The sequence below is a fragment of the Enoplosus armatus genome, chromosome 15 (genome assembly GCF_043641665.1).
Source record: "Enoplosus armatus isolate fEnoArm2 chromosome 15, fEnoArm2.hap1, whole genome shotgun sequence".
NCBI classification, from domain to species: Eukaryota; Metazoa; Chordata; class Actinopteri; order Centrarchiformes; family Enoplosidae; genus Enoplosus; species Enoplosus armatus.
The window spans coordinates 16,681,743-16,704,575 of record NC_092194.1 but is presented as its reverse complement, the minus strand read 5'-3'; the positions used below and the strand labels follow the sequence as shown (position 1 = coordinate 16,704,575).

Below are 22,833 nucleotides of genomic sequence, written 5' to 3'. Positions count from 1 at the left end.
CCTGCTTTTTAGTTGTTTTTGGACCTTTGCTTACAAAACAGTGTTGTGTTTGAGCATTTAATCTTTTCCAATACTAATAATGTTTTAGGCTCAAAACATATAAAAGCAGTTGGAAATGAAAAGTGTCAGTTATTTCGCGAATACCCTGTTTGCAGACGCGTGTGAGTGAGAAAAAGGGGAATGGACACCCGCTTGGAAAAACTATTTTTGACACCGTTCATCTCAGTGCACTGACACCAAAAGAAGAGGGAAAATCAATTATCTTTTTTAATTACATTATCTAAGCATAGATGCATTACTTGTGAAAAAGGTAGAAAAAACAGCAAGTCTTTCTCAATAAGTTAAACCTCTCTGGCCGAAGAGCGGGGCCGGCTCACAAAACAGAAGATTTCCCGTAAAGCATTCAAATTCATTGAAACAAAAAGACAAGGAGTTAACTTGTGTCGCTGAAATAAAAGTGCGTCTCCTTGTTGAATTTAACTTGTTAAAAAAAAACAACAACAACAACAAAAAAACAAAAAACAAACATAGAAGATGCAAGTGGCTTATGTTACAGTCCTTCCACCCTTTTCCACAGGGCTCTGCAAGCATTTTTCATGAAACTTCACAAGTTCCATCGTTTGATCGACAAACAATAAGCTGAGTTATAGTTGGTAAAAAAAAATTATAATAACAATAACAATAATTACAATGACAGTTATAACGAGAAATGTAAGTAATAAACACAGTCCTGTACAGTCAGGCTCATCTTCTGATTGACCACAGCCAAACTGGTCGATTATCGATTGGTCTTCAGCAGTGTGACAGACCCGTACTGACTAAAGAAAGGTGGCCAATGCTGTCGTCTCCTCTCAGCTTCAACTTCTATCAGCTGCCCTCGACGATGGTTTATTGGAAAAATGCCTTTCCGTCTCATGTCCCGCTCTGCTGTGAAAAAAAAAGGATATGAATGAAAACAAAACAATGAATGGGTTCCCTGTCAGTCTATGTTACTTAACGCTTACAGCTCAGAACTAAAAAGGCAATAATGTTTTGGTTTTTTTCTTGGTCCAGACCGAATGAACCAAACTACAGATGTGAACTCTAAATCCTGTACCAATATCTGGCACCTCATTATCAATTGTAAGTAACCAAACACTCCAAAACAGAAAAACAAACACACAAATATCATCGTCAGAGAAACCCAGCAGTGTGTCTCACCTCACTGGGGTTTGTAGTAGAGGTCGTTCCCACAGAGCGCTCAGTCCAGTTCATGTACCTCGTCCTGCAGGGAGACCGAGGGCCGCCCCGCTTCGCTCATTCGTTTGGCCATGATGTCCCACTGTGGAGTCAGGCCTTTGGATTTAGTGCCTGTAGAGGACGGAGAGCACAAGAGATGCTGATCACACACACAGTCCACTGGCTACACTAAAGGATGAAATCTTCTGCCCCCTTGTGGGTCCATGAAGTAAGGATTTCTTTAGTGCATCTACAGAACAAAGACGAGAACAAGAATAGACGAGAATAAACCTTATTAATCATTTTAGGGGAAAATACACCCATTAAATCTTCTCACAACTGACATCAGGTGTCTATATTTCACTTCCTCATAAGAGCCGTTTGCAGCGCTCAAGGTGATCAGTTTCCAGTCATCACATCTTCCACATCTAATTAACAGCAATCAGTAAACAGTTGGGAAATGTAAAGGTTAGTTTTGAATCTTTCATCCAATTCCCTCACAGTTGAAACCATAAATACTCCTCTTCACTTGCTTTGTACAGAAACAAACAGCAGACTGTATTTTCCAAATACCAGCTAACAATGAGACACTCAGCAAATTATCTTTATAAATATTCATTATCACATTGTTGACAATCTGACTCTGACAAGGCCATATTTCTAATATGGCTTTGTCAGCATTCAGCCGCAAAGCAGTACAACCACTGTACATAAAACAGTATTTCTCATTATTTAAGTCCAACAAGGTTTCCTGTAGTGAAAACCACAATGTGCTTTCTTACACCTATGAGGCAAATAACAAAGGCCTCATGAGATGCTGACATAGATCCAAACCAAAGGAGAACAGGTGATCCACAACATTTGCAAAATTACAGCAAACAAAATCTTCAATGTAAAGTTGATCATTTAGAGAGAAAAAATATATTTATGTTTGTGTGCAGACAACAACAAACAAGAGCCGACGTGGTAATTCGTAAACTTTAGAGATATTAGTAGATGGATTTCTGAACTTTGGAGAGAGCACTTTGAAGCTAGCCGTTTCCCTCTGCTTCCAGTCTTTATGCTAAGCTAAGCTAAGCACCTCTTAGCTCCACACTTGACATGAGTGGTCTCGACCTTCTCTCAGAAAGAAAGCAAATAATCTGATTTCCCAAAATGTTGAACTATTCCTTTAAAGTTTATTAGAAGATAGAGGAGACTGACATTGATAAAGAGGACTGCAGAATGTGAAACTGTAGGTACTGAAATCTAATATCCCTTGATTTAATAACTAAAACAACAGAAATGATGCGACGATTGTTGTAATTACCAATTAAAAAAATAATTCCATTCCTGTCTTCTGACAAATCCCGATGACACGAATGAGGAAGTTGATAAATTGGTGGTAAAATTAAAAATTAAAAAACTAATCCCTAATACTTGGCTGCTTTTCAACCCCAAAATCTCCTCCTGGTGTGTTATCCCAGCCTGGGCCTGAGGTAGGCTCACAGACCAGTGGAGATACTCTCCCTCAGGATACACTTACACAGAGCCCTCCTCCTCCTCTTCCTCGCCACTGTTACCATGACAACGTAGCCTGTAGCCTCCAGCTAAAGCAGCAAGGCCGATCCGATCCTCTCCCTCTCCCTCTCTCTCCCTCTTCCTCTCTGTCTTTCTCTGGCAAACTCTCACTCTCTTGATCTCTCAGTCTGTCTCTTCCTCTCTCTCATTTCACAGGGGAGAGGGGAAAGTGGGACATAACCCAAAAAAATAAGAGCCCCACGCAAACTCTTAACCCTTCGGCAGTGGATCTTAACTGTGTGTTGTAGCCATTGAGTGAGCCGCGGAGCTAAGATGCGCCTTTGGATTCTCTTTAAATATTAAAATAATCGATGTTTAGCAAAGACATTAAAGCTTTAACATTCATGTGTAATGTAATACTTTTTAGTTTGTGTTAATATAGTTAAAATAATTAAAATGATGCTGTAATGAATAAAATATTGCCATGAAAAAAACATTAAAATTAGTTTTAAAGCTAATGATGGCCGCATTATTCTACTCCAGTAATTTCATACACATGAACAACTGCTTTTAGAGTCAAATTTGCACATAAACCAACAAAAAGAAAAAACTGCAGCTGGGACTAATTCAAGTCATTTCCTTCATAAAAAAATCATATCTCATTAGAAGTCTTACATTAAAACTACCAAGTAATTAGTAAATTACATTGAGCGATCATGGTTATCAGGTTTGAGGAAAAAACGGGAAAATTATCTTTATTTCAATAAATTATTACCTTAAATCCTTAAATCATGCACATTTTCAACTTCAACTTTTAATCAAATTAGACCTTTGAAAATACTGATTATTCAGCATATGGAGTTCAGTGGAGCTGAGAAAAGCAAACACACACATGTACTGTATTCTCTCCTCTCACTCACCATCCAGTCCGTTGTGCTGTTCATAGGAGCGTTTGCCCAGGATGGTGGGAGAGCCATTGTTGAGGATGGGAGAGGACTTTATGGGCGTCAGGCTGCCTGTAGAGATGGACCCTCCACGAATCGGTGGGTCGGGTTTGGCTGGACGGGGATGTGCTTCTGTAGGTGACAGAGAAGAGAGAAAGTGAGAGAAGAAGAAACATGAACGTTACGGGATCACCAAAGTGGTTAAAAATTCTTCCTGAGGGGAAAATAAATAAATACACCAACAGCTGTTCACTCAAAACCACAAATGTCAACCTCAACGTGGTGCCAGAGGAAAAGTCAGGGGATCACCTACATCAGTAGGATTCCTCCTCTGGGGATCATGAATGTCTGTACCAAATTTCATGGCAATCCATTAAATCTTTGTTGAGATATTTCAGTCTGGAACAAAGTGGTGGACCAACTGACTGACGTTGCCATCCATAGAGCCACGTTGCCAGTGTGGCTGAAAAGCAACCATCTATCCGTTTAAAACACCACACCCAGTTAAAACTGACTGAAAATAGAAACTCAAACGTAAGAGATGCAGCGGGTGATCGGCTTGTCTTACCTAAATACCGAACCACAGACTCCAGAGGTTTACGTTCCACAGGTTTCAGTGGCAAAGGCTTTTTTGGGCCATCTGGCAACCGCAGAGCACCTGCAGAGATTCATTGCAAAAACACAGTAAATTTACAGTCCATCTGTAACAACAAAGAAAAACTGCAGTGCACAATATATATAAGTAATAAGTAAATAAGTATGTAGAGCATCAGTGTCATCAGGTCCTTACATTCTGCCTTGATGGCTGCTGTGTTGACAGGGAGGTAGGGGTGCCTGGCCAGGTATCTCGGCCTGATGATGTCCTGGCAGAGGCGCCGTGCCATCTGCGTCAGGCCGTTAGTCTGCAGGTAGAAAGCCTGTCGCGTCTTCACAGCAAACTTGGGGCTGCCGCTGTGCCGCAGGGGCAGGCCGTGGGGGCTCTGGAGGTACAAACATTAACAACAGTTAGATCCCATAAATTTACAGCAATGTGTGTTCGTGGTCTTAGTGCACTAACAGCCAACACTTGATCTAATGAACACTGGGGACTAAAGATAGGTTAAACTATTACCTGATAGCAAAGAAAACATTTGGAGTAAATCGTTATCTGAAATGGATTTCATTACTTGGCTTTATTGATGCTGGTTGGCAAAATGGAGCTGACTGGAATGCTTCCCAAAATGCACCATCCATTTAACACACTGGCCCGGTTACTGCAGACTACCAAAGTCATTTAGTAGCTAATAATTTACTTGAGTTCACTGTTGAGCAATATATACCCTTCAGGTTGGCAAATACTCAGCGTAAAAGTGGTACTTAATCTGGTTTATTGACATAGTACAAAAATGGGTAAACACACATTTACAGTATTTACACATTAACATACTGTACTCGTAAGGACTGTTTGTCAAGGCGTGATCTGAGAGTCTGTATTAACTGTGAAGGGACTTTGACAATCAATTAATGTCTTATTATTTTTCTACCAAAAATACGAAACATTTTCATCTAAAGCATGAGAAGAAAAAGATTTTCTCTGAAGGATGAACTATTCCTTTAAGGGTAGGGTAAATCTTCTGGCAAACAGTAAGGCTGTTGTTTGGGGTTTGCAGAATAAATAAACTAAATGTCCAGTGAAGCGTGCGTGCGTGTGTGTGTGTGTGTGTGTGTGTGTGTGTGTGTGTGTGTGTGTGCTAGTTTGTACCATGCTGCTGCGGTTGGGTCCAGGCCTCTCTCCATCCAGTCTTGTGGGCATCTTCAGCCCTCCGTACTTCTTCCAGTAGGTCCAGCATGAAGCACAGAGGCGACACTGCATGTTGGGAGGTCCCCACGAGTACCACTGGTAGGAGCTGCTGGCTACACACACACACACACACACACACACACACACACACACATAAGACAAAGGAAAGAGAGTGCAGTGTGACAGCATCACACGCACACACACACACATATATACATATATACACATATACACATATATATATATATATGTGTATATATATATATATATATATATATATAAAACATGCCTGAGATGGCTCATAATCACAGCCACCACACATAATCATGAACACGTGCGTGTGTGCATCGAAGCGAGAGCACAACCTTTAATCATTCATCACTGATTTAACTACAACTACTAAAATAACTCAAATACTGCAGGGCACGTAATGATATTCTCTCTTGAAAAATGGGGAGAAAAAAAGTATCAAACGTGTGCCACATACAGAGAGTATGGTGTATTAGTAAATTTAACCTGTCACATCTAACTTTCTGACATTTTAAATGTCAATATAGCCGATCATACAGCACAACCATTGTCATTAACCTGTATTTATGTTATGTTAGTTGTTTTGTCTAGTGTATTTAAAGGACTTGTGGATTCATAAATGTATCTGTAAATTGAATTTTTAAAGGTTTTTGGTTCAAGGCTCTGTTTTCCATTCAAGTTGAAACCATATTCAACATAACAGCCTCTTTTAAATATGACTACACCTGTGAATGTCAAAGCAATTATTCTAAGTTCATCATGTACAAGCAAGATTAGCAAGATATAATTTAGCTATTTCAGTTACATGACAGCAGCGTTACACATGTGAATGACTTACTGTAGCAGCTTTCACATGCTCTGCCGAGGCCGGGGGTCTGCCCTGAGCCCGGAGGTCCTGGGACCACTGCACCCGCCACTCCATTCACCAGAGCTGGTTTTACATTGTTACTCAGCTGGTTGGGGTTTGGCTTGTTACTGGAAGGGCACAGGAACAGGAACAGGGACAGGGACAGGGAGAGGGTCAGACCAGCAAAGATAATACAGGCCAAAGAGAATAGATATCATTCATCAGGCTGCTGCTGGAGACAGCAGTTACACTGATGCTGTACTGAGAGCTGTCATGAATACTAATAAAGTGAGAGAAGGGTGTGTGTGCGTGTGCGCTAACAACAGCAGAGATGTTGCTGAGAGGGTCAGAAAAACTCTGAACTATCTCAGTATTATTCAGATGAAATATAATAAAACCCGATATTTCACACAGAAACACGCACTGAGGTACTCACTAGTTAGGGATGTAGACCTGCTTCAACTTGCTTTCTGCCTCAGCTGCTTTTAATCGTTTCTGGAGCAAAGACAGAGGTTGAGGAGAGAGAACAATGTGATTGGAGAGGTCAGCTCCACCAAAACCAGTGTAAAAAAAATAAGCATTTAAGGGTGAATTTGTCAACCTTGAGTTCAGAACCACAAATGGATTTAACTAATCTGAGGACGGTGTGGAATATTTCTGAATGAAATTGATATCGACATTTGACTAATTTTTAACAAGAAAAATAGGTGCGTGGTTATTTTATTATAACCTTTAATCTGGAGCTATCTTGATGACAGAATACAGATGTATGTCAAACATACTGTATACGCAACCTGACACTGGCCAAATTGTGAAAAAAAGGAGAATAAAAAGAAAACAAAGATGGGATCATTTTTGGGCCTGGAACGGAAAAAACACTAAAGTCAAGTGTAAAAGAATAAGAACAAAGATAAACAATGTTCTTTATTTTAATAAAGACGTAAATCAGATGAAAACAAAAAGATCAACGTTTAACAGTTACTGGGCTATAAAGAAAGGAAATTATCATGAAAAATATAGCTAGCTATAAATAACAAAATGCCCATTAAGGTAGCCCCAAAAAGTTTTTTTTACCTGCTGTACATATCTGTCTGTGGTCTTCCACATGTAGTAATACTCAATAATACTCGTCAGGGACTTCCAGGGCAACTGGAGAAGGAGAGAAGGCACAAAATAAATCATTATTTTAATGTAGTGGTTATTAAAGTGGTGAGAGGTCCCGGGTTTCAATCTCCAGACCGACTAAGAAGTGTGTGTAATATTTTCTACACACACTAAACAATTAAGACGCATTTTAGAAACGCACTACATTTCTATATTTTCAATGTAGGACCTAAAAACCCTCCCACATGAAAATACAAATGTCTTCGGCCAAATGTATTTTACTCATCACAAAAATACCATCTTATACAAAGAGGTTCTTTATATAAATGACCAAAAACAACACAACTGGCTACAAATCGGTTTGAACCTACTGAAGTTGCTCTGCAAAGTTCCCTCTAAGAAGTTTGAAAAGAAAATGAGCTATCATGTAGAAGCCCCACCCATAATGGTGGTGTAGTCCTGTTGTTTGAGAGAAGGACGGGGTGGAAACGTGAGTGAGCAGCACTGACAGCAGCCAGCCACCAGGTGGTGGAGTGACGCACACAGTGAGAGCTGAGCACAATGTGTAGTAGTGAAGTCCACAAACGGCAGCACCAGTCTTTCTCAGAGGACTGCGAGGAGCTACAGCAGAAAGGCTGCTTTCTCCTGGCTTTTAACTAACACTTGCATTCGTTTTCTCAAAGATATTTCTGTCTAAAGTTTCACTGGATAAACGGCCATTGTGCTTAGCTTTAACATTGTCACTGTTTACTATAGGCTGACTGCAATCTTAGCTTACAAGACTACTATTGTGCTTGAAAGTTGTTTGTCAGCTAAATGCCTAAATTAAGTCCAAATGTCTGCTACACAACTCTAATTCTGTGGTTTCTGCCCTCAGAAGAAGCAAATATGGGTGCACTGAATACCTACTGTACACATCTCGAAATGAGACTATGGGCATCCCACATACAGGCTGATGCGCAGCATACAAGTGCTCAATATGTCGTCCTTACATATCTCCAATTTAATATTTACTTACGCTGAAATGCTTTTTAAACACTGCCCAACCACACAGAGATATGGCATAGAAAATATATTCACTTTCTAGCTGAAATCAATACAATTCTTATGTCTGTTTACTTGGAAAATGAATATGCTTAAAAACATGTAATTTGATGAACTTTAAAAGTCTGCTGGAGTCAAAAATGGGTATAACATATATATATATATATAAGAGATTTTCCTCAAAACATCTCGATGATCATGATCATCTTATCTAGTGACTAACTTATCGATGGGCAGTACTTAAAGGGGATTTTTAATGATTTGAGATTTTACAAAAAGAAAATTCCTTGACTAAGCCTCAGTTTATGCAGTTTTAGAAATACGCCTACCAGCACCTCTAAAGCTCACTAATTAACATGTCATCTCTCGTTTGTTTAATCCGTGCGAAACCAAACGTTGTGGTTGTACCTGGGGTTAATGTGCCGGACTGTTTCCTCGAGGCTCTCAGCGTCTTCCTGGACTCTTGTCGTCAGTGAGAGGTTACCAGGCAACCAGAAGAGCTTGTAGGAATTTTTTTTACCTTTAAGAAGGCTAGCCGTTTCCCCCTGTTTACAGTCTTTATGCTAAGCTAAGCTAACTGTCCCCTTGTTGCAGTGTAATATTTTACAGACAGATAAGAGAGTGGTATTGATCTTCTCATTTAACTTGTGGCAATAAGCACACTATTCCTTTAAATATGCTCTTTATTATTAGTTTGCTACTCACAAAATCCTGCTGGATATCGGTGAAGTCTTTGCCGTATTTCTCTAGTGCCTCCTCAAACAGGTTGGCCTCTGAGGCGCTCCACTCCTCCATTTCATCCCTGCAGAGGACAGGCCCACCCTGAGGCACCAGCGCTGCGATGGCTCGAGTCATGTCATAGCCCGTGGCATGGAGAGTGTCCATAGCGTGAAACTAAAACACAGGATAGAAATACATGTTAATCTCAGGCTTTATTGTTGTGGTTTTAATGTTTGAACCACTTTTGAAATTAATTTCTGCAATATTCTGCTTACTTGAGGAGTTTATATGCAGTGCCTTGTCCAAGGCTTTGGGCTGTGTGTGTGTGTGTGTGTGTGTGTGTGTGTGTGTGTGTGTGTGTGTGTGTGTATGTGTGTGTGCACGTGGGTAGCTAGAAGGCCTCTCATCTATGTTTTATAAATGAGGATAAGATCTAGGGCAGAATAGACCGGCACCAGGCTTCTGGGGCCAAGTGCTTGTTAAGGATAACCAGACACAGGCCTCAACAATCACTAACAGACACACAAACACACACAATTATATACACACAACACACGTGCACCACAAGAATTTTCTTTGATTAACACTACTGCTTCCCCAATACACTTTTCATCTATGGTGTGATACTGATTTAACCCAAGGCCGCTTTCATGTGTATCTCACCAAGGTGATGTCTCTGGAGGCTGCAGCAGCACTCATGTGAAGGCTGGGCTGCCGGACAGAACTACTGCAGTCCAAGGCTCTGGCGAATGTACCTACTGACCTATGGGACACAGACAAGAAGCAAAAGATAGAGAGCAAATATACATGAAGGGACAGGAAATCAACTTTGCGTTTTACTTTCACCATCTAAATTTGGTGTTTGATATACTTCCACCTGTTTTTCTCAATGATTTATGCACAAAAAAAAATAGCAAAGTTGTCAATCCAGTGATAAAATATTCAGTAATATAGTGTTGCAGAGCAAATGTTACAAATCTAGCCAATTAGCACTGAATGAGCTAAAACCGCTAAGCAGCCATATCAAGCTCTAAATGAGGTGAAATGAGGATGACTAGATGTTAAGAAACATTAAAGATACTTATTTGCTTCAATGCAGAGAGTTAGTTGAGACAATCAATATCGCTCCTATAACTTCAACATGAAGCAGGATCAGAAGACGGTTAACTTAGCTTAGCATAGACTGGACACAGGGCTAGTCTGGCTCTGTCCAAAGGAAACCAGGTACTGATGGGCAGATTTTTTTGTTACCTTTAGACAGAGCGAGGTTAGCTGTTGTTGTTTCTAGTCTGTTTACTATGCTAAGCTAACCATCTCTTGGCTGAAACTTGAGTGTAACTATGCCATTATTGTATATTTTTTATTTTTTATTATTTGTATGCTTTGGCACTTCTGTGTTGACTTACCGAGCTACTACTAAGAACTGGTCAATCTGTTTCTCTGTCAGTGAGCTGTTGGGGTCCCAGATCTTCTCCTCTAGTTTCTCCAAGTCTCTGCCATCATCCTCGCCTACATGGACCCAGAAGGCATACGGATACAGACAGTTAATTCTCCTACGCTGCTCAAGGCCACTATGGTTCCTGATTGACGACATATGGACAACAAGAGTTTGTAAAATCCACAATCAAATTTGATTTTCTTCCTGGTTTTCCCCTTTTCTAAAATGACTACCTCGTGTAAAGCTTTAATGAATCCCAGTGTTGAATAGGTGGGATCTGACGAGCTGCCAGCCTGCAACAAACCAGCCAACCTGCCTGAGCTTCTAACACATGTAACAGAATTTCATTAACATGGGTTTAATTAGAGAGCGTAGTGTCCCATGGTGCCCTAATTGCAATTTCAGAGGTTTTCCCACCTGCTAAGAATAAAATTCTGGCAAAACACTGAACCCTAAATCTGGCAGAAAAATAGTCACATTTCAAAGTGAAAATGTCTGGAAAATATCTTTGAGACTGCTTGAATGAAAATAATAGTGGATTTTAATATTGTGGACAAGTTGCAAAGTCAGAAAACTTGTTGTGCAAGGTATAATGTCTTAACTGACCGAGTTTAAAATAATGGCATTTCTAATCAGCTTTGGATGCCAAAAATACAGTATGAGTAGTTGCAGCTTTAAGGTGCTTTTAGACAGCGAGCAACTTCATTGTTTTCAATGTAAACAACGGCAAATGTGTCGCCAAGGTCGGCAGCAGCGGCTCCATGTGTGACCATGGCAACCACAGAAACTATGGCAAGGGAAACACTACAGCTGCTGATTTTACTGTACCTGAGTTACCTCAATTCTGGAAGCACTTTTAAAGTTTGTCCAGAAACTAAACCACTGTCATGAGTTACATATGCTTACAATATTTTTTGTACACGTCGCATTATATTCGGTTGTTCAAATTACTGCCTGTATGTAATTGTACACGTTATCCTGTAATAGGAGGAAATGCAAGCTTTTATTGTCAAGAAAACAGGAAGCTTTGTTGTCGTCGCGCATTTAGCAAGACGTGAACATGGCAGGCGAGAACAAAGCAGCTGTCTAGTAACTTTAAAAGTTGTCTCCTTTCAGAGGAACATCATGCACCCAATCCTTTCCATACTCTCTGGGTGACTATAAAATCATCACTTGTTCAGCACATAGACAATACTCTGTTATTTTAAATGCTTTGATTATGTATAATCACGCTGCCACACTGTGACTTTCATGGAAATCTAGGTTAGTTATTCTATTATAACTTCTTTGGGGTTTGGGGCAGAAAAGGCTGCCTGAAGTTCATGAAATGTTCTTGAGAATTGAGCAATTACAAAAACATGAAAGGTTGAATAGTTTATTATGACTCAGACTGCCCTATTAATGCTGAAAAAGGAAAAGAATCAGTACACAATAGTGTCAAAAGACCCCTGCAGGGAAACGTTAATGTGCTACCCTGTGAATAAGCTTCTCTGGAAAACTGTGTCAATTACAACGCCCGAGCTTTAAGTATGATGTACCTTCTTTCAGGAGTTCGGTGATGTCGGCCTGAAACTTGTTCCCAACACGGATCTCCCCCTTATCAGCCAGCAGAGTCTTTTGCTGAGGGTCATACACCAGCGAGTAGAAGAAGGCATCCTGGGAAATACAGATGGCAGGAAGGCGTGAGGATGGAATGAAAGGAACAGGAAGCGAGACGGGCAAACGCAGAGGCGAAAGAGAGGAGCGTATCTGTGTGTGCGTGTACTTTCCCCTCTGCTAGTCTCTCGTCTCCTCATTACTGTATGTGAAAAGAACATTCTGGGTCAACACGTTGAATAATTAATCTGGAAACAAGAATCTCTTAACTCATAAGTCTCACACACACTCTCTCTTAGATAATCCTAAAATCTAACACACCTAATCACAGTTTAGAAGACCCCGTCGTATTATCTAGCATGACGAGCTGGTGTACGTACCTCTCTGTCGAGGTACGACTTCAGAGCTTCTGTCTCGTTCAGCAGCGTCACACAGCACTTCCCCCTGGAGTCCGGCAAGGATGTGAGGAAAGGAAGTGAGGAAGGGAAGCGGGAAAAAACGAAGGAAAGAAGGATAAAAGATTGGTGAGAAGAAGTTAAGAAGGAAAGACAGGAGGTTGAAGACATGGAGGAGGGAAGAAAGAGTGAATAGTTAACATGTGAAACAGAATAACTGACTTAAAGTCCAGGGGATAACGCGTTACATAAGTGCCAGATGAGAGCTGCTACCCTGGTCCAAACTCTCCTCTGCAAGAGAAACTGTCTGAGAGGAGACTTTGATGTAGGATGCATCAGCAACGATGATATTGATTTGGTTCCAGCTGGCACAGCCTGTTATTTGACAAATCATGGTCCAGTGTGTTGACACTGACAACACTCATCTCTGTCCCTCAACTGCTACTGTCTGAATTCAAATTATTTACCAGCTAATTAGCCATACCTCTCTCGCCTGAAGCAAATACGATTTGGCAGGGTGATAAACTCAAACAGTTCCTGTAACCTTGCTGCACACGGACGTTAAGTTAGAAATCTTAATCGAGTTTGAATCCTCACAAAACAAACAGCTCATCAGAGTATTTTTATTCGAGCAGATGTCAGTTTGCTCTTCCTGCCTCTCTTCAGAAATGTCAAGTAATAATGTGGTAATGATTAGGTGGGTTTGCCTGGAGCTTACTGATGAGCAAAGGTCTATATGTAGAAACAGCTTTCTGTTGACATTTAGTGTTCAACGTGCACACTGCATACGAGTGGATTATTTCGTGTCTGAGCTTGTTTTATAGCCACACGCACAAAATCCAGGTAGGGTTAGGAAAAAAATACAGTTTATACGTTGTTTTTATGTAATATGGAAGGTGAAAAAACAGTCAGAGCAGCAGAAACAGAAAAAATGGGTTAAGTAGTCAAACTGTTTAATTAAATCTCCAAGTTAATTAAAGAACCAATAACGATCAGTGTCAGAGATTAAATGCTACTAAATCATTCATGCTACCTCGAATAGCTAGCTTAATAGAACTGCAACGATTGGTCAATTAATCGATGAGTCCATCGAAAGAAAGTCAATCAGCAAATATTTTGGTAAACAATTAATTGTTTTCAAGCAAATGTACTTAACATTTGATGGTTACATGTTCTCAAATGTGAGTATATGCTGCTATTCCTGATCTTACATTGTAGTAAATTAAATATTTTGGGGTTTTGGATTGTTGAAGACATTCGAAGACAACACCTTGTACTTGAGGATATTGTCTCTTTACATCATATCAGAGTTGTATTAAGTTATTGTTAAGGCAAACCAAACATTTCCTACTGCTGCTGTGGCGGCTTCACATCAAAAGCGTTCAAGTGGCAAAACACCGGGGTCGGCCTTTATTGTGAAGCAGCCACAGGAAGCTCAACGTATTTGTCACCTCAGTTAGCTCGGACCACAATCGTTCATCAAAAATGTGTCTGCAAAACAAGACTGAAATTTTAAGAATTACAACTTTAAATTTCATTTTAAAAGTCAAATTTATCTTTATAACAAGTGAAAGCAATGCTGACAATGAAGCACCATAATTGCACTTCCTTTCAATGATTTGTCATTTTCCAGTTCAGCTATCCGATTCATTTTGACTTTCTTTTTATTATATTATATAATATATTATATTATATATTTTTTCCTTGTTTTGTGAACATTGGTATTTTCGGACTCAATAGTAGCCCAAAAAGAATTGTATGGAGGCTTTATTCACAGCCTGGAACAGAGGGAAAGTTAGAAAAACTGATATAAGAAGAAACACTGATGAAATTAAAACATTTAGTTGAATAACACCAGGGTGGTGTACAGCAGTGTACCTGATGTGTGTGGCAGGTAAAGACTCCAGTTGGCGGGATAGGAAGAGCTCTCTGTGTCTGAGCTGGTGTTTCTGTTTCTCGGGGAGGTCCGCCATCTCTGGATTCTCCATCTCCTCCTCCAGCTCCCCTGGGCGGGGCAAAGGTCAAACATACACACATCACATGAGGTGGAACCAATGACGTCCACAGAGATAACATGGGGGCGGGGGGGGGATCGCAAATCCATTGGCTGCAGCCACAAACAGTCTCAGATGCACAACAAGCAGATATAAAGCACAAGGATGCACACTTGATGAGCCGGAACAATGAAGTCCTCAGGGAGAAGGAGACTCATGTACACAGGTATTTTACATAAAATCTCACCGACTGTGTCCACATGAGACCTGCAATATGAATCAGACAACATCAGGCTAAGGTTTTCTCTCCCAATTCTGCATCTCTACCCTGACTACAAAAGCAACACTGTGGATATCACATCCTCTTTGTCTCCCCAAGAGTCTCCATCATTTTAATGTGTTTTCAATATACTATTATTTGGGTAATCTCCTGCATTTCAAGCGTAAAAACTACTAAAAGAAGAATGGGTTTATAAAAAACACAGATGTAGAGTCTGCTCTATGTTACACACTACGGTCGACCCCTTACTCAATGAAAGCTACAGAGTTGCCAGAGTATTTTTTTCTAGGGAAATTTAGTTAATTATACATAGTTTCTTTATGAAATTTGAGGAAATTCATAAGTGTAAAAATATAAAATTTAACAATTTTTCCCACCAGAGTTTCTTCCTGGTAGAGTAGAGAAAACCCAAAGAAATTAGCTTTAATATTCTCTCATGTGAACTACCTTGGGGAAAATTAGAACAGTTGAATTAATTAAAAATGGAAAAATAACCAAATAAGCATAATTAAGGTCTCTTCAAAATAATCTGGATGTGGGGGCTGCTTGGATTTTTAAGACTTCAGTATTTCTATAATCCTGGCTACAGCCCCGACAGTAAGTGACTAGAAAGGTCCGTACGGATCTCCCTCTTTAAGTTTCAGACTGTAAGAAAGGTCTTTACTTTCTTCAGAAGACCATTTAAGGGAATTTGGTTTAGGATTGAAAGGTTGGCTCACCCAAATTACACCGGTCCAAAAAAATAAGATAAAAATGTATTAAATGAATGCAGAGAGCTTCAGTTTTATTTCCCTATGTTTGGAGATACATTTTTGAGATTTCTGCTGTATACCCCAATACAATAGAGGTGAAAGGAGAGAGCTGTCTCCATTATACATTGTATTTATGTACAATGCATAATTCCTCCATAGAATTGAGGTCGTGGCAGAAATCTCAAAAGACATCTCAAAACTTGGGCTATTAAAAAGCATAATGTCTGTATGGCTAGATACCACTAGAGGTGAGTGGGCAAAAGTGTGTGTAATTTGGGTTAACTGACCCTTAACATTAGCATTAGGCTACCATTACAGTATGGGTTTAGGACAGACAGGCCCCCATAAAAAAGGACAGAAGTACTAGGATGTGTGTTTATGTTAACGGGGCCTTCCAGTGATTCTGTGTTGCACTTTCATAAAGCTGAGGAACTCACAAGAGACAGATTTAAAAACAAATGGTCACAAATCAGTGTAACCGGGTTCAAGACATCCTAACTTTTAGTTCCATGTATGGGCCCAAAAACGCTGGATCCAACATTTACCACCCGACCTGTCAAACGCGTATGTATTTGTCTCGTCTATGACTTGACAAAACTCCTCCAGAGCCACAGAAAACATTATACAGCTGTTTCCACAGGCTGAGTAGTGCCCCACTTGACTTGTAAACTGACCTATAAGTGCAAAACTGGCGAAGCTTCCCTTTAGGCTTGTTCATTGAGATCATTTCTCTGTCAGTCTAAGCAGGTACGGCATTGTGTCTTTGAGAGCTATGACGTGGATACGCTTTTACTCCAGGTGGAACATTGGGGCTTCCAGTACCTTGGACTGAAAGAAAAATCTAATCCCTGCACCACACACACAAACACACACAGATTACGTAGAGGAAAAGCTCATCGAAGGTAAAAAAGAAAAAAAAAAAAGGTCCAGAATGAACGGACAGAGCAACTGTTGAAGGGCTATCAGCCCATTTGAGCGGGTCATGTGTCTGAGTCATTCTATAAGAATAGATTGAACTGCTGCTGGTAGGCAACATCTCCACTCCACATTCCCTTCCTCATGTGAGGATGAGGAGAGGGGAGGAAATGAAAGGTGGGAGAAACCGGGGGAGAAGAGGAAAGAGGAGGTAAGAGAAGGTGAGATGGACAGGAAAACAGATAAACAGAGAGAGACAGATAAAATGGACATGAAGAGCACAGAGGGAGAAAGTGTGACAAAAGTGATAAAGAGCAAGGGAGCATAAGATGAAGACAGAGAGACATGAGGCGAGAGAGGGAGAGGAAGAAGGGGAGCAATAGAGAAATCAGCAGGGAGAGCGAGAGAGAGAGAGACAAAGACAGGCAGAGAGAGAGTGGTAGAGAGAGTAAGTGCAGCAGAGAGAAAGAGAGCAGTCGGTACGTGCTCCAATTCATTTGGAGTTTCATTAGAGGAAGCGAGACAGAAAGAGGGAGACGGGGAGCAGAACAAAAGCAATCAAGGGATTTTCAGGAGAAGAGATGTGTGGCCAAAATCAATAAGTACTCCTTCACTCCCTCACTCTGCCCAGCACTCAGCACCCAGCAGACACACTATCAGTGCCCAGGCAGCGCGCGCACACACACACACACACACACACACACACACACACACACACACACACACACACACACACACACACACACACACACACACACACACACACACACACACACACACACACACACACACACGGGCCTCACTCCATCTTCTGCCATGTAAAAGCAACAAAATATGGACCAAGATTATTAATAAAAGAAACAAAAACAAGATTAAAGGGAATAAGAAACAGGGTGTGAAGTTGCAAGAAGGTCAGTGGGGAGACAAAGTGTGTGAACATGAACTATGTGTGTGTGTGTGTGTGTGTGTGTGTGTGTGTGTGTGTGTGTGTGTGTGTGTGTGTGTGTGTGTGTGTGTGTGGTGTGCGACATGACTAAAACGTGTTTTGCAGGTACGTAATTCTTACAGTGTGCGCACATGTACACACATTTTACATTTACATTTAGTAGTTATCCATGATGACCTCCAAACTGCTGGTAGCGTTTCCCCTACAAGACACTGCATTAGCATAAAAATCTATAACACTGCAAAACTAAATTACATTTAAATTGCAAGAGGAGTGTATTAATTATTGGTAAAACTGGCTTTTCCTGTGAAGGAGAAGTGGTAGGCATGTGCCATACAGAAGATTCACTGCGAGATAAAACTGTCTAAAAAAGGATGTGTATATTTTTTCTGCACTTTTTTGGACAGCAGATCGGTTTGAAACATTAAAACAAAAGAAAAGGAACTTCAAGAAAAATGAATGACAGCAACTCTTAAGTTATGCAGGAATTGCGTTAGAAGAACAATGGAATAAACATATTGTCCAGGTAACAACACAGAGGCAGTTTGTGTTTGTTTTTAACAGAGCGGCATAAAAACTCCCAAGAAAAACAGATAGCATTGGCCTGATGTACAGTTGTAGAGCTTATACTTTGAATTATAAATTCATAGCTCGCCAACAGTCTTCCAGTGTTTCTCCTGGGAAAACTGGTTAGCAAAACAGTCCAAAATCCAAATATATTAAATTTACAACGGCAAAACAAAGTAATCCTCACATATGAGAGGCTGGAAGCAGCAAATGTTTTGCACTTTTGCTTAATGAATGACAGAGCCGATCAACTAATTTATTAATCGACTAACTGTTTCAGCTGAACTGACAATGCAACGTGCTGCTCTGAACGATTAGTGAACATATGATGTGATCAATCAATCAGTCACCTGCTGAGCTGAATCAGACAGATCCTGTCACATTTCATCTCATTATCTGGGTAGTTACTAGGAGACCGTTCAAACTATCGTCTAAGTCTTTAAATGTGGATTTCCTCATGTGATGTAGCACCTCTGCTCTTTTTACGTGAATCTTAATGAGCCTAATATTACGTATCATAAGAATGTAATAACCTTTTGTGGTGACAGGCAGAGGCGCTCTTGCTTTCCGACCTTTTAGATAGATACTTTATTGATCTCGAGGGAAATTTAGGCATCTAGCAGCTTAAACAACACATACAACAATTATTATTGGAGTAAGGAGGATAAAAATACAGGAAGGGAGCTACATTACCAGTTTCTGTGATGCCTTTCTTGGAAAAATTAGTTTTTAGCCTCTAACAAAAAATAAGATGTAACTGTTCTTTTGGAGGCTCAAAACTTAAATATTGTTATTTCTTGTCTGCTATGTATATACAACATCTTTTGCATATCTTTCTCCTCTTATTTTCCCAATAAAATGTTTGTGTGTGCGTAAAGAATAGAGGGTGTAGTATCTTGAACAGGATTGTAAAGCCCTTTGAGGCAAAAATGTGATCTGTGATTTTGGGTTATATAAATAAAACTTCACTTCTGAGCTGGTGCTCACTGTGTGGGCGTGAGTGCTTGTATGTGTGTTACTCTGCTTCTGCATGCACATATCCATGAATTTACACACACACACACACACACACACACACACACACACACACACACACACACACACACACACACACACACACACACACACACACACACACACACACACACACACACACACACACACACACACAGGATTATGCAGTGGTGCATCAGTTGGCTGGCCCTTTCCAACTGGCCCCTGGCTGTGCCTCCTTGAGTAGCAACTCAACTCCCCAACCTCAGTCCTCCTCCTCTCCTCCTCCGAGCCAATCTCCTGGCAGTGCACCCACACCATACTCTCTACAAATTGCCTCTCCATCTCACCTGTCCCAGCCAATTATCAATTATTGATGAATGGGTCGCCTTACCAGGCTGAGAGACTGCGAGGGGAGGGGAAGGAGAGAGGAAAGAGGAGGCCTGAGGGCGCGAGGAGGAGGTGAGGAGAGCACAGCAGCAGACCGTTATTACCTTAACAAACTGACTACACCTCTATCATACAGTGTGTGTTTGTGTGGTGGTGGTGGAAGGAGTAGAGACAGACGCAGACAGCTGCAGACTCATGTTTCTGCTCAAACATCATCGGTTAGAAGGAAAATAACTAGTTTACTCACAACTCATATTAAAGAGCGGGGAGATTGATCAATATAAAATCAATACTGTGATGTGACAAGATATCATCTGATGGTTTTGTTAAAGTACATAACAACATGACATAAGTTAAATATGGCCTTAAGGGCTGCATGACAGTAACGTGATACACTTTTATGACCTTATTTAACTGTCCGTACTGTAACATTTTTGTCTCCTCAGTGACTAAATTACTCACGCCTATAAAAAAATAATACAAATAGTTACACCCAAAACATCACCACATAATCAATATTGAGATAACAGTTTTGTCAATACTGCCCAGCCCTAACTCCCATATCAAATGATGTCTTCCGATCTTAACCTTGGTCCACCAGACAACGTGTCTTTATAAAGTATTTCGATTTTCATCCCACCTTACACAAGTGCATGGTGAACATATTTTTTTTCCCCATTCACAGCACATTCCAAACAAGAGCAAGAACAGGAGCAGCATAGTCAGAGGAAAACAAAACAGTACAACAAGACAATGTAGCGCTGTAGTGCTGATCATTTTTGGTGTCCGTTTTATTATGTGTACAATGGGACACTTGCCTGTGGCTTCTGTATCTGGAGTTGGAGCTGCAGAATCACCCTGTATGTTGCTCAGTTATCAATTCTGTGAAGCTGCTAACATTTAACCCCTAGCTCTGTAAGAGAAGAGGGTGACAGTAACGTGGCCTTTAACACTTACAAAACAGTTGAGTCAAGTTTTTCTGCATTGTCAGACTCACACTGTTTGGGATTATGAGGTTCATGTGAGAAGAGGGACGTACCATTTGAATTAGTTCATTGTGTTTGAATGACCTCTCCTGAACATTAGACTCACATATGTCAATTGGCGTGCAGATTGCAGATGCAGCAGAGGGCAAGGTATCCTAACTTTTAGTCAAACAAGTATACATCCCATCATGCAACTGAAATGCGTCTGACTGGTCAATGTCTACATCCTTCAAACTCCACACCTCCACTTTGCAATGCAGGCGTTACATTAAAAATCTTCTGTCTCCAATGCCAAGCCAACGTAACTTTGTCGACATCACAAGGGATATTTTCCTAGACATAACAAAGCTTCCTCCAGAGAAACGAAAGACATTATACAGCTCTTTGTTCTCACAGGTTGACTAGTCCTTCTCATGACGTGTAAACTGACTTTGATGTGTAAAAAGTACTTGGATTAAGTAACTGTAGACAAATTTCTTCAATGTCATGCTAACAAGAAGCCTGTATGTGGGGAAAGGATTTTGAGCACATGTATGCTTAATTTGCAACCTGGTTTCTAACAGGGGTTTTACAAGAGTGCATGTGAAGGAAAAGAACCAGGACGGTCTGTCTTTTAGACTGCACACTGCTAATATACTTAATATATGCCAGTGGCAGCATCGGTTCAACAATGTGGTAGGGAGCTTAATTTCTCTTTGTTTGTGAATAACAAATTCAGCACACAAAAAGGTTATTTTTTTAGCATAATTTCCCACTTTTCTTCCCTGTCAAACAGTACAAGTAATTACATTTTTATAATATTAAAACAAATAACACTAATGCGCTGCTTACTATTTGTCAGCAACAACGTGAAATCTCCGTGTGCTCCATAACAGGCACAACAACTGAGTCGACACGAGGCGAGGATGTTGTCTTGACATTGTAATCATTACAGCTGATAAGGCCGCAGTTCATAAAGCTGCGTAGCTGGGGATGCAAATGAGAAATTCATCCTCTCATTGTAGAACCTCGTCCCATTATAACATATCATCCCTCTTGTCAAATACAGAGTGGTTGTGTAGCTCAAGTGGTACAACATGGCACTACTACTGGCAGGGTGAATGATTTGTTTCCACATAGAGACCACCATCCTGCTAACGAATTCACTTATAGAACGGTAATAAAAGCATCCACAAAAAGGGACGTGACTGAGGTTTATGACCCACTTTGGAGCCCAAAGCAAAAAGAAACTAGCAGTTATAATATACTGTACTTTTCCCACCACCAGCTTGACTTCAGTCGCACTGGTTTCACTTTTGTGCATCAGTTCACTGACAACATTGTTGTCTATTGTTTATGGGAACTAGGAGCCACATCTCAAAAATAGAAAAAGGTTTGAGTCATGGCAAATTCAAATGTCTGAAGGGAGGTAAAATGCCAAGTCCGCCACAGAAGCTGACCACTCAGGAGGCTGCTTCGCTCACAGGGGAGGGGCTAATGCCGGAGTTGGGAGGCCTCGTTGAGGGAGTGCTCAGAATCTCTGCAAGCAAAATATTTGATCAATGACTCACAGCAGACACACATTAAAGACACACGGACTCATACGCGCACACACACACACACACACACACACACACACACACACACACACACACACACACACACACACACACACACACACACACACACACACACACACACACACACACACACACACGCACGCACACACACACGCACACACACACACACGCACGCACTCGCCTGCCATTCTCCACTGAACCATAACAAAACTGAATTAAATGTACCCCCTTCAGCAATTCCCGTAACAGGGCCCAGAGCTAAAGACTCAAGGTCCATCATGCATATATAAGAACACATGGAACATGCATACACACACACACACATGCGCTGAGAGAAAGGCACATGCAGTGAGGCTGCAGCTACAGAAATGCAGACAGGATACAGACCACACCCATGCGGTGCACAGCCATTCCTGCCATGCATTTTTTACATATTGCAAATGTCTGGAAGCCCCTTACCCAAACTGCAGCTGGCAAAACACAGCCAAGACCAAGAGGCCTGTATAAGAACATCCTATACTATAACATTACTCCACTCTGAAACCAGTGCCGTGCTACGTCCATCAGTGTGCCAGTACTATCAACAAAACATGGTCCAGGTTAAGTAGCCTTGATTATAAGTTAAATATTCATGTTTACTAGGGGTGTAACGGTACATGTATTTGTCCTGAACTGCTTGGTACAGGATGTTCTGTTCGGTGGCGACTTCCTCCGTTCGGTACACCCTGAGATCCAAACAATTACTGTCAAAATAGTTTATTTATGTCGACTCACACACGGAACAGAAATTCTAGAGCTCAAGGTTTACCCGGAACGTTTTGGCAGTGCACCAGTT

At 40.8% G+C, this 22,833-nt stretch overlaps 1 protein-coding gene across 1 annotated transcript in view; it reads right to left on the bottom strand.

The window, feature by feature from the left end:
* Positions 1–249: 249 nt before the first annotated feature.
* mta1 (metastasis associated 1) overlaps positions 250–22,833 on the bottom strand; it is a 39,405-nt gene continuing 16,821 nt past the window's right edge. Inside the window, exons 4-18 of the mRNA XM_070919725.1 lie at positions 14,495–14,621; positions 12,602–12,665; positions 12,164–12,281; positions 10,594–10,696; positions 9,851–9,950; positions 9,173–9,361; positions 7,394–7,468; positions 6,756–6,814; positions 6,311–6,447; positions 5,344–5,555; positions 4,453–4,642; positions 4,231–4,320; positions 3,639–3,794; positions 1,201–1,350; positions 250–924 (exon numbers count right to left, since the gene is read on the bottom strand). Of these exons, the coding sequence (XP_070775826.1) occupies positions 1,241–1,350; positions 3,639–3,794; positions 4,231–4,320; positions 4,453–4,642; positions 5,344–5,555; positions 6,311–6,447; positions 6,756–6,814; positions 7,394–7,468; positions 9,173–9,361; positions 9,851–9,950; positions 10,594–10,696; positions 12,164–12,281; positions 12,602–12,665; positions 14,495–14,621 (1,730 nt within the window). The 3' untranslated portion in view covers positions 250–924; positions 1,201–1,240. The remainder of the gene's footprint in view (positions 925–1,200; positions 1,351–3,638; positions 3,795–4,230; positions 4,321–4,452; positions 4,643–5,343; positions 5,556–6,310; positions 6,448–6,755; positions 6,815–7,393; positions 7,469–9,172; positions 9,362–9,850; positions 9,951–10,593; positions 10,697–12,163; positions 12,282–12,601; positions 12,666–14,494; positions 14,622–22,833) is intronic.